At 35.9% G+C, this 12,573-nt stretch overlaps 1 protein-coding gene across 1 annotated transcript in view; it reads right to left on the bottom strand.

Moving 5' to 3' along the window:
• FCHO2 (FCH and mu domain containing endocytic adaptor 2) overlaps positions 1–12,573 on the bottom strand; it is a gene marked incomplete at its 5' end in the record, with an annotated part of 112,926 nt that overhangs the window by 59,616 nt on the left and 40,737 nt on the right. The window contains 2 exon segments of the mRNA XM_059919076.1: positions 8,176–8,272; positions 8,997–9,095. Of these exon segments, the coding sequence (XP_059775059.1) occupies positions 8,176–8,272; positions 8,997–9,095 (196 nt within the window).

Raw genomic sequence — 12,573 nt, 5'->3', positions numbered from 1 at the left:
GCGCAGGCTCAGTAGTTGTGGTGCACGGGCTTAGCTGCTCCGTGGCACGTGGGATCTTCCCAGACCAGGGCTCGAACCCGTGTCCCTTGCTTTGGCAGGCGGACTCTTAACCACTGCGCCACCAGGGAAGTCCCTGTTCGTTTTTTTAAAAAAGAGAAATTAAGAGGAAAGGGAAAATATTTTCAACAAATGATTCTCACAGGTACCCAAGGCTTGAGAAGCAGTGATGAGGCAAACTTCGGAACCATGGTCTTAAATCAAAGGAATGGGTTTTTAACCATGGAATTTCAGTCACTGTAAAACCTTCTAAATTTTCATCTAGTTCTCCAAACACAGCATCTTGGCAGTGAAATATAATCTCCTCCTACATCCAAAATCTGACACTGCCTCCATACCCCCAGACTGAGTCATGTTTTCCCTTTCTGTGATCCTGATGAAACCTTTAAGGCTTATACTCTGCTCACTATAATCTCTTTTCTCTGGGAACTTCCCCCTTCTTCACAAGTGGTACAGAAGCCATGACCCAGTCAGAACTGACTGGACTAGAAAGAAGGTTACCCCAGCCCAAGATTACCTAGACCAGATTCTTTCTGGTCTAGAAAAGGGATAAAAACCTGGGTTAATTCTGAGCTGTGGCTACAATTAAGGAACAAGTGAAAATACCTAGAAATTACTAGGAGTTCACCTTACATCATGTACCTGGAGAAGCAAAGAAAGCTATTCTGCAAAGAAAAAAAATAAAGCAGTAAAATGCAGAGACTCAATAAAGGAAAAATGATACCTAGTGTTCCTACTGGTTTGGGTTTCCTTCTGCAGCCTGGCTATATTCCTGATTTTGAATCCTTGGGATACCTCAGTTTCTTTCCCATAACCTTCCTTTTAAGTTCAGATTGATTTAACTTCTTTTACATACTGCAAAAAACTAAAACTCTGTCCTAATTCTTATGCATATGTAAAAACTGTAATCAGCTTACTTTTTTACTTCTATTTTTTTGTCTGTTTATACTTCAAATTAATGAACTAAGCTTTCCTTAAAGCCTGATCAAAACAGTTTAATCTTTACTTCACAATTCAGAATTCTTATTATGATGATCAGTTACTGTGCTGTGATACGACTGCAGATGTAGTTAGTGCAGGATATCAGATTAAATGATTTCTGAATCCAAGAAGAACAGCAGAATCAACTTTTGAAAAAGGATTACGCATTGTTATGAGCTACACAATTCTAATGTATTATGACATACCTGCTACTATACTACACAAGAAGTACATTCCCTAACAGTTAGGCAAAGGTCTTCTGTAAAAAGTCAAGATGGTAAATATTTTAGACATTGCGGGTCATAAAGTCTGTCACAACTAGTGACCTCTGCTGTTGTAGTGTGAAAGCAGTCACAGACAGTACATAAACAAGTGTGACTGTGTTCAAAAAAACTTTCATGGACACTGATATCTGAATTTTATAATTTTATGTATCACAAAATACTGTCCCGTCCCCCACCCCCCAGGCCCCTGACAATCATTCTTTGCTGTAGGCCTCAAAAAAGAGGCAAAGCTAAATGTGGCTCAGTGGCCACAGTCTGCAGACTCCTGCCCTAAAAGATAATCACTATCAGGAGGCATATGCATCCCACAGGGCAGAGTTCTATGCCTCTGTCCTAGGTGGTTAGGACCCAATAGGTGAAGGTGTACTCCGTCATAAGGTGAAGCTTCTCTGTGTTATTTTCTTTGGGAGTTCTCCTCTTTTACTCTCCTATTTGTGCTAATCTACATTATCCTCTTCACTAATCATCATCCATTCTTCTTTTCTCTTTCTCTGGTCATCCCCACTTGCTATCAAATAGAAAAACCAAGTAATCACAAAATATCTGGCGTGGTTTGTGGGTCTTTGGTCTTCTTGGCTATTTTAAATTTTGCTTTCTACGAAAGGGTTTCTACTTCTCTGAATTAAAAAAAAAAAAAAAAAAACTTTCATGGAGGGAGTGGAAGGAGGTTCCATTTACAGGTTTGGCATTACTCTTAATCCTTGAGGGGTCTGGAAAGATGATCACTAGTTTTTTGTTGTTTTTTTTTTAATCTATATACTTGCACCCTATACTTTATTTTTTTTCTTTTATCTCCCATTTTTATTGAGATGTAATTGACATAGAGCTCTGTATAAGTCTGTTATACCACATAATGACCTGACATACGTATACTGTGAAATGACTGCCCCAATAAATTTAGTTAACATTCATCTCCTCATACAGTTAATCCCCCCAATTGTTTCCCTTGTGGTGAGACCTTTTAGGGATTACTCCCTTAGCAACTTTCAGATACACCATGCTGCAGTGTTAGCCAGAGTCATCATCTTGTGCATTACATCCCCAAGACTTATTTATCTTATAACCAAAAGTTCGTACCTTTTGACCACCTTCATTCAGTTCCCCAGCCCCACACCCCCTGTCCCCCTGACACTGGTAACCACTGACCTGATCTCTTTTCACTTCTTTTGAATTTTATTTTATTTTTTTTATACAGCAGGTTCTTATTGGTTATCTATTTTAGACATATTAGTGTATATATGCCAATCCCAATCTCCCAATTCATCCCACTGCCACCACCACCCCCATACTTTAAAATATTATACCTAATGTAGAAGCTACAATATTCCAAATATCTAAACTAATAAATTAATTTCACATTTAGCCAGTCTGACCACAAGAATCTCATTTTTCCCTTTCTCTTTGTGGCTGGCTGTTTCAATATTTTATGTCTACCTTTCTGGGGCTTTTTCTGTTTGTATCTTTAAACACATTATAGTCCCTGGAAGTCCTCAAATGGAAGTTATAAACCTATATTATCATATAATGAAAATATAAATAAACTCTGCAAAAAAATCTTTTATTTAAACATATTAGACAATGGCCTACCAACTTTTTCCTTAAGTTATCTATCCTTTTGTTTCTTATAAATGGAAACTTGCTTAACTTTTATGAAAAGTATACAGTGAAATTAGCAGAATGAGTGTAAAACAGGAAATTTCAAAAATATGGATTTTAATCTCCTTTTACAACTAAAACATATGAGAATGGGTAGAAATACTAGAATAATGTCGTTAGAACATAACAAGACATTCAAAATTAGAAAACACCTGTTTATTCATGACTCTTTCAGACCACAGGTGCTTTGATACTCAAACCATACACTTAAAGTGACTCAAATTCCAGAAGGCAAGGCACTACAACACTGAAAAAGTAATGACAAAAACAGTCTGGAGGTTCCTCAAAAAATTAAAAATAGAACTACCATATGATCTAGCAATTCCACTTCTGCATATTTATCTGAAGAAAATTAAATCACCATCTCAAAAAAATATCTGTACTACCATGTTCAGTGTGGCATTATTTATAATAGCAAAGGCATGGAAACAACCTGTTTACTGACAGATGAATGGATAAAGAAAATATGGTGTGTGTATATCTATATATACATATATATATGTGTGTACATATATATACACACACACATACAAACAAAATATTCAGCCATAAAAAGGAAGGAAATCCTGCCGTTTGTGACAACACAGATGGACCTCGAGGGCATTATGCTAAGTGAAATAAGTCAGAGAAAGACAAATACTGTATGATCTCACTTACATGTGGAATCTAAAAAAAACCTGGACTTACAGATACAGAGAACAGATGGGGGGTGTCCCCCACTAGGCAAAACGGGTAAATGGTCAAAACATACACACTTCCAGTTATAAGACAAAATAAGTCCTGCAGATGTAATGCACAGCATGGTGACTTTAGTTAACAATACTATATTATGTATTTGAAAGCCGCTAAAAGAGTACAGTCATCCCTCAGTATCCGAAGGCAATTGGTTCTAGGATCCCTGCAGATACTAAGTTTCGAAGATGCTCAAGTCCCTTACATGGCATAATACAGTCAGCCCTCCATATCCATGGCTGTGGAATCCTCGGACAGACAGGGCCAACTGTAGTCCTTAAATGTTCTTATCACAAGAAAAAAAAATTTTTAACTATGTGTGGGAATAGATGTTAACTAAACTTACTTTGGTAATCATTTTGCATTACATACATATATCAAATCATTATGTTGCATACCTTAAAGCTAATACAATGTTATACGTCACTTATATCTCAATAAAAAAGAGTAATGACAAAAATGACACTACATATAATTAGTATAAAATAGTCTCAATAAATAGGAAAAAAATTTAATGCTCTCAAAGTGTTTGATTTACATAGGAGAATTGGAGACATAAAGTTAGAGGTTATATATCTCAACAGATAACTAACTAAAGAAATTTTTCAGTGCAAGAGAAATAGGTTAACTTCAGTTATACAAAGTTTTTAAAGAACTGGGCCTCTTGTTTTCTTTTTAAAATGTGTATCCTGTAGGCCTAAAACCAGTTTACAGAAGAACTCATCCACCAGAGGGAGCCCTTACAAAACAGGAGAAAAAAAATGTTAACAGTAAAATAGTATACACAACTCAAGGTTAGAATACTTCTTACAAAACAAAATCCACAATCACGTGTTATTTTTCTGAGAAACACAAAATTTCCATCACTGTAATAGACTCCCTCTAGTGACATAAATAGAACAAATATGTACGAAAGAGCTGTAACTCTTCACCCACAGCAAGTCAACTGGAGAAGTAATACTTATTCTTTCCATTCCACACCCACACCACTCCCTTTTTTCCCCCTAAATTAGTTCTAGATCACTTATTTTGAAAATCAGTCACCTATATACACAATGTCAACAGTCAGCCTGAAACAGTCACCTAATTCTGGGTTCAGTAATTCTAGGAAAGCCCATGTCACCATCAATCTTGGCTTCCCTCTTACCATTTAGTTACAGAAATTTTCTACATGCCATATATCTTGAGGCCATTAAATTTAAATTTATAAACTATAACCAATAGTAGCTAACTATTAATCAGGTATGTATTAATTTTTAGAAAATACCATTTATTAAGTACTCAATAAAAACCTCACAACCACCCCATGAGGTAGGTACTATTATTATCCTCACTTTATAGATGAGGGCACTGAGGGTTATAGGTCTCACTGGTAGTAAAGAATAGACCACAAACCACAGGGCTAAGTAGTGTGCTATACCACAGATAAGAGAGTAACTCAACTTTTTATTGAGATAATTGTAGATTCACGTACAGTTCTAAAAAAAGAAAAAAAGAAAAGAAATACAGCAAGATTCCTTGTATACTTTGCCCAGTTTCCTGCAATGATAACATTTTGCAAAACTACAATATAATGTCACAAACAGGATACTGATAATGATACAATCTATCAACCTTATTCAGTTCTGTCTCAGGCATTTTTAACCAGCCAATACACATTTCCTTTTATTCTACCAATACTTCTAAATGCTCTATATAAAGATTCTTCAATTGTTTTTACCTCTCTTAACTGGTTTTCACTTACAATTTAATCTTTACAATGAATTTTAGGGTTTCACACTATTTTGTAGTTATGTATCTCAGCATCCTCATTCTCCTACATATGCAAACTTAGTTATTTAGTTCTATTCTAATTTCTCCAAAGCATGGGCCTTGAGGTCAAGGATCCTGAAATTTAATCCCAGTATTCTGGCATGTACTTAGCTTTGGCACGTAATTTAACCTCTCAATATTTCCATCATCTGTAAAATGGGAATAACAGTACCTACTACTTCAAAGAGTTCCTGAAGATCAAAGTTTGCCTGCAAAGCAGTTGACATAGTACATGGCACAAAGTAAGTACTCACTAAATTTAACCATAATTATTTACTATTCCTTCACCAAGACTTATCTAATAGCAAATCCATCCATTCCAACCTCTTCAACATCCTAACCTTACCTTATATGCCCATCTGTTCATTCATTCAACAAAAATGTACTGTTTACACATAATAAACAGATGAATCAAAAACAGAACTTTTCTTCGTAAGAGCACAATTACTAAAATTTAAGGTAGACACCAACAATGCCAAAAAAAGTACAAAGTTCTCTGTTTGATGGTGGAAGTAACACATGACCTGGCTTTTTAAGAGTTTATTCATTTGAAAAATGAGTGAGATATAGCATTTTCTAGAGTGGACATAAGGGCAACTAAGGTACCAAGGGCAAAAGGGGGGTATGGATAGGAAACAGCAAGCAATTCAGGTTGGCTGCAACGGAGGGTGCCAGAAAAGAAAAATAGAAAGTAAGACTAAAGATTGGACAAGGGCAGGGGCTTCCCTGGTGGCGCAGTGGTTAAAAATCCGCCTGCCAATGCAGGAGACACGGGTTCGAGCCCTGGTCCGGGAAGATCCCACATGCCGTGGAGCAACTAAGCCCGTGCGCCACAACTACTAAGGCCGTGCTCTAGAGCCTTTGAGCCACAGCTACTAAAGCACGCGCGCCTAGAGCCCGTGCTCCGCAACAAGAGAAGCCACCGCAATGAGAAGCCCACGCACCGCAATCAAGAGTAGCCCCCGCTCGCCACAACTAGAGAAAGCCCTCGTGCAGCAATGAAGACCCAACTCAGCCAAAAATAAATAGATAAATAAATAAATAAATCTATTAAAAAAAAAAAAAAAAAGAATTGGGCAAGGGCAGATCCCGAAAAGCTTTGAATCTAAGTCCAGAATCTAAATTTCATTCTGTCTATAATGAAAAGTCAAAGATTTATGAGAAATGCAGTTATGAGTTCATAATTATATACCCAAAACATTAATGTGCTACAACATGTAAAATAGACTAGAGAAATCTCTACTGTGCCAGTATTTAAAAACCTGCTGCTGTATTCAATGAGGTAGGTAAGAAGGAAGGTCTGAAGGGAAAAATACTAACAGAATTGAATCAATACAATTGGAAACTTAACGAAACGTGGGAAAAAGGAAGTGAAGATGATTTAGGTTTCAAGCCTTAGCTGTGAACTGCACTGAAGAAAAATGGCTCCCAGACTTCTCTACAAATCACATATTCATTTTCCTGAATTCTAAACTATACTTTAACTTCTTTACTGGACTGAATAATTTTTACCTGTGGAGTGAAAACAAGTATCTTGCAAGAATATGGTAGAGTAACTAATAGATAGATTCAAGAAATCTAGAAGGCTTGGGACTTCCCTGGTGGCACAGTGGTTGAGAATCCGCCTGCCAACACAGAGGACCTGGGTTCGATCCCTGGTCCGGGAAAATCCCACATGCTGTGGAGCAACTAAGCCTGTGTGCCACAACTACTGAGCCTGCGCTCTAGAGCCTGTGAGCCACAACTACTGAGCCTGTGCACCACAACTACTGAAGCCTGCACACCCTAGAGCATGCGCACCGCAACTACTGAGCCCACGTGCCACAACTACTGAAGCCCACGTGCTCTAGGGCCCGCGTGGTGCACCTACTGAAGCCCATACGCCTAGAGCCCACGTTCAGCAACAAGAGAAGCCACCGCAGTGAGAAGCCCGCACACCACAAAGAGTAGACCTCACTCACCGCAACTAGAGAAAAGCCTGTGCGCAGCAATGAAGACCCAGCGCAGCCAAAAGTAAATAAAAAACAAAACAAAACAAAAGAAATCTCGAAGACTGTAAGTATGCTGAGCAGGAGAAGAGAATGGTGCTTATTATATTTGATATAATATAACATGCTTATTAAAAGTAAGATTAAGGAAACCTGTAATCATTTGTTCATAAAATAAGAACCAGGATGCCTGTACTCACTGGTATATTCCCCAGTGTCTAAAACAGTACCCAGAATACTATTAGCACTCAATAAATAAATTTGTTAAATATATATGTGAATGAGGAAAGAAAAAAGTTATTAAATTTTAAGAAATGTTCTCCACTGGCCTCAATGCTCTGAGGGCTTAATATTCTCTCCCACTCTTTGTCTTATTAAAATGGCCTTCAGTTGCTAACTCTACTTTTGAAAGTATAAATAAACTGTAATATATTAATTTAGTAAAGGTATGATAACCACTTTAAGTAGTACTAAATTATTAACTACTGAAGGTCAAAACAAAAACCTAACATACCATCAGACACAAAGTAATGATATCTGAGATTTCACACAGACTTTTAGGTATCTCCCAAGCTCCATTTTGCAATTTTGGAATTTAAAGGCAAACACATTTGTTACTGGATGGAAAATGTGAATATGTTTCCTTGCAAAGTTTGTCATCTTACCAGGTCTTTCCTTCCCAGTGCCTTTTGACTCAGCAAATTTTTGTATCAAGCTTTCAACTGTAGTGTTAGCCATGTTATTTATAAATTCTTCATGGACCTATTAAAATGAAATAAAGATAAGTTTTTTTCACTTTCCATAAATAGTCTTACCGTATTTCAGACAAAACTTCCACAAAACAATTAAAATTCATTATACCAAAATATGTATTTTTTGACCCAGAGCCTTTGAAAACTTTCATTTGCCTAACATGCTCTGTTACCTAACACTGTTAGTAGATCTATGGATACAAACCACTTTTTACATGAACCCCTTAACATATGGTCTCACAGCCTTAGAAGTCAAGGCGGTGTCCTGTTCCTATCTTTGAGTGTTTTAGAGACATAAATCTTATGATAAATAAAACTTATACAGCAATGAAAATAGTATTAGAACTTTAGTAACCAAGAATAACAGACTTCATCTTTTTCTACTATATTTCAACGCACCCCAAATGTCATCATTAAGGCATTTTTATATTTTTGGAAAATTTCTAAGCACAAGCTCTATAACTTACTGAAGTTGCTATTCTAAATTTTAAAATAGTAAAACTTTGTAATAAAGAAATATTCAAAAATTGTTAACTTCAGAAGTTTAACTCCATAATTAATTTAAATTATCATCCTTGATAGGATGGTAAAATCCAGGTTATTTTGTACTTAATACATGTAAATACATATTCTTTACCTGAAATAATTCAGTATCATGTTATGAGTTACGATTTTTAGAGTCAGAAGTGAACATAAAATTCTCATGAATCAGTTCAATAAAAGTAAAAACGTACCTGGCCTATTTGTAAATGAATTTCCTTTATAGCATTTGACAAGGATCCTATAATTTCTTTTATATGAATGAGATGAGTTTCTTCAATATCTTGAAATTTCTGGGTAGCGAATATAAAAAATTACACACACACACAGATATATTCTGAAATCAAAACACTTTTTAGAAGTCATCTTAATACAGCTAACCAAATTTAGCAAGTTATCATTATTATTTAATATTTAACAACGCTTCTAGACAAATGAGTCTAGCATCGAAAAATATAGCATCGAAAAAAGTTAACTTTTTGTTACATCATTTCTCAGGCAAATATGACTTTTTCAGAATTAGAAGATACCACAAATTAAAATCTATAATCATGGTCAGAAAATCAGAAGGAGACCCAGAAGAGAATAGTGTCAGAAAACCAAGGGAGAAGTATTTCAAAAACTGAAAAACAATTAGTTGGCAGAGCTAAAACTACAGTTTACTTCTTAACGACTTTACAATCTAGCCCACAGACTTTCAAAAGGTCTAATTCTTGAAATGTTAATACATAGTCTCCAAAAGAGACAGTCTACGGTCAAAGAAATCTGGGAAAGCCTGTATGTACACTCTGTCTCAGCAGTTCTCAGCTGAAGGTAGAGATGATTCAGATGACCTGGAAAATGTTTTCAAACTATAAAACAAATAGATCCTCCACGACTACTTAGGCAATGGGCTGGAAAGAGGTAAGAATGTTGTTTGGAAAAAAAATCCCAGGTTATTCTGGTATTTACTCCCCAGGAAGAAAACCACTGCTAGACTTGGCTTCACAATAAATGTATTAAAAACTGAAGTAACTGAGAAAAATACTAAAGTAACAAAACTTGTTGCACTCTGCTTAACCCAGTGTCTTCCAAATTTCTTTGACCACACAACCCTTTTTTTCTTCTTCTCTGAATATCTATTAATATCTCACAGAACAATAATATTCCTCAAAACAGGATTTGGGAAATGCTGAACTAGTCATTTTCAAACAAAAATACATTTGTCATTTCCAGTGCACAAACCTGATTACCCACTTTCTTGCCAAATTACATCAGCTCTAAGGAGCAGGCCTAAATGTCTGCTATTTTTCCCTAGTTAGTTTATCAAATTAAATTCCCTCACCCCATATTTAATGTCCAATTTTCTTCAGCACTGAGTTACGTGATCAGAAATCACTAAGCCAAATAATCATGTCTATATTTGTGTAAAGGGTCTGAACTTCTAAAAAAAAAAAATCAATTATGGTGAAATTATAGTTTTGGCAGTAATGCAACAAAGTCCAAAAACTTAAATCCATTTTATTCATGAGGAATGATAAGAATTAAAATAGAGTGCTTGTCTTGACTAATTTTGACCAAGTCCAATGAGAGTACCAATACTGCAAGATCCTGAATTACTCTTAAGAACTGAGGAACATTCAGGAGGAGCATGATCCTATTTTACGTTCATATTATAAGAATTCACCCTCGGCTTAAATTTCTGCAATTTAACGAACAAGATATTTTCTCATAGACAGGTAGTCCCAAATCCAGGAAAGCTTGGTCAAACAGCCACTAATTTCAGATGGATGATCCCTAATTCCAAGGAAACCTGTGCCTTCTTCTCATTCTCTTTTGAAACACCTACGTTGAATAAGTCAGATCCTTAATAATTTAAAAATATCTTGAAGCATGAAGCCAAACAGAAACTAAAAGCATGATTCAGCTACAATCTTGAAACTGTGCTTTATTTTTGGTGGGAGGACACTGCTAAATATCAGAATTCCTCAAAATTAGTGACTACGAAATAAGCTCAGAGTTATTCAGCAGTGGGAACATAGTATCAAGTGTTTGAATATAAATGAATAAACCTTCTTGAACAAATCAGAGTTTTTCCTCCTTGCAATTTCAAATTCACTGTGTTCATATGTACTGTTATATTAGTTTTTTTAAAAAAGTACGATTTTGTCAGCCACGAGAGATATAGAAAAGCACTCTAATACTAAAACTCCTTAATCTGAGGGTGTTGCTCAAGCAAATCTCAAATTTCCTTGAACTAGCCATCAAACTGTTCAAAGTAAACAAAATCTCCTTACTGTTTCAAGTTTTTTAAGTGTCATTAACCAACAGTGGTGAAAAGCATAAGCACAGAGTCACAATTTTAATCATGCTTATTCTCAACTCAAATGAAAAAACTTACAAGTACTCCAAGTAAATTCTAACTTCTTTCACCCCAGGTAAATATATGTCCTGCCACCCAAATTTCATTCTCACTAGATTGACAGGCCCCTTCCCACTGGGATTAAGTCAACCCGCTTGGCCTGGAACAAAAGGAAAGTAGAGAAGCAAAAGAATTCTTTTCCCTTCTAAATAACCCAAAATAAAGTCTACTGTCAAATATTAAGAAACAAAAGTTAACCTGTCCTACAGTTGTGTGTGTGTGACACAGACAGAGAAAGACAAGGAGGGAACACTAGAAAGAACACATATACACGTCAGCACAGTATACCATCATCTTTATTTAAAAGCACCATGGTTAAACATCTGCTCAAACAAATTAATGTTTCCATCTTGGAATTGGCAAGATACACAGTTAAAATGCAATTTGAAAAAATATAATGAGGAAGCAGAAAGAGATAAGGAGAGGGAAAGATGAGTGCTGAAGATTCTTTATAAGATAATATATACAAACACAAAACACTGACTCTAACAAATTCTAATTTGTTCTTTCAAATTAAATAACTGAAAGGCAAACATTTTCACTGATAGAAACTAATCATTTTGATAGGAAATTAACAAATCAATAACTGCCTTATAAAGGAGTGTTCCTAATGATTTAAAAAATAAAAGAGAACTTGCTGAAGTCTACAATGACCTCAGTTGCTATAGAAACTGAAACTTTTTATCTCACTAGAGATGGAGCCTCATTTAACAAACTAAACCCTTCTTGAAACATTATCATTTCCCAGCTGCCATGACATTACATTTCCCAGTTTTCTTCCTTCTCTGGCTTCTCCTACTTGGGTTTCAGCATCTCTTCCTCTCCCAAACTGACAATGATGAACCTCTCAGAGCTTGGCCACTATTTCCCCACACTCTATCCAAGGTGATGTCATTACGGCTGTGTGTACTGTCCAGCCCCTATTTTATAAAGGCCCAATCCTTTATTCAAAACCTTTGGGACCAGTTGTTTTGGAATTTAAATATTTTGGATTTTTAAAAATAAAGATAACATGGTGTTGTTACCATATATCTCATAATACTACCAACAGGATCTGCAGTGGCATCTGTTTATCGAACACTAAAGGAAAACATGTATATTCAGTCTAAGTAGGATAAAGAGACTATAAATTAGCCTCACATCGGTTCAAGTTTTGCTGCCAAATGAGTTCTGGAAAAAAAATTTTTGGTTTTCAGAGCTTGTGGAATTCAGAATTGTGGATAAGGGATGTGAATATTATGTCCAGCCCAGGTTACTTACAGCCTCCAAAACTGCCCATTTGATGTCTCCACTTAGGTATATAGCAGCTCAAAATTAACATGTTCAAAACTGAACATCTCACGCTCTTCCGACCCCTCAAACTAACAACT

The sequence above is a fragment of the Balaenoptera ricei genome, chromosome 3 (genome assembly GCF_028023285.1).
Source record: "Balaenoptera ricei isolate mBalRic1 chromosome 3, mBalRic1.hap2, whole genome shotgun sequence".
NCBI classification, from domain to species: domain Eukaryota; kingdom Metazoa; phylum Chordata; class Mammalia; order Artiodactyla; family Balaenopteridae; genus Balaenoptera; species Balaenoptera ricei.
The sequence above is the reverse complement of the archived record's forward strand: the minus strand, read 5'-3'. Positions and strand labels throughout refer to the sequence as shown.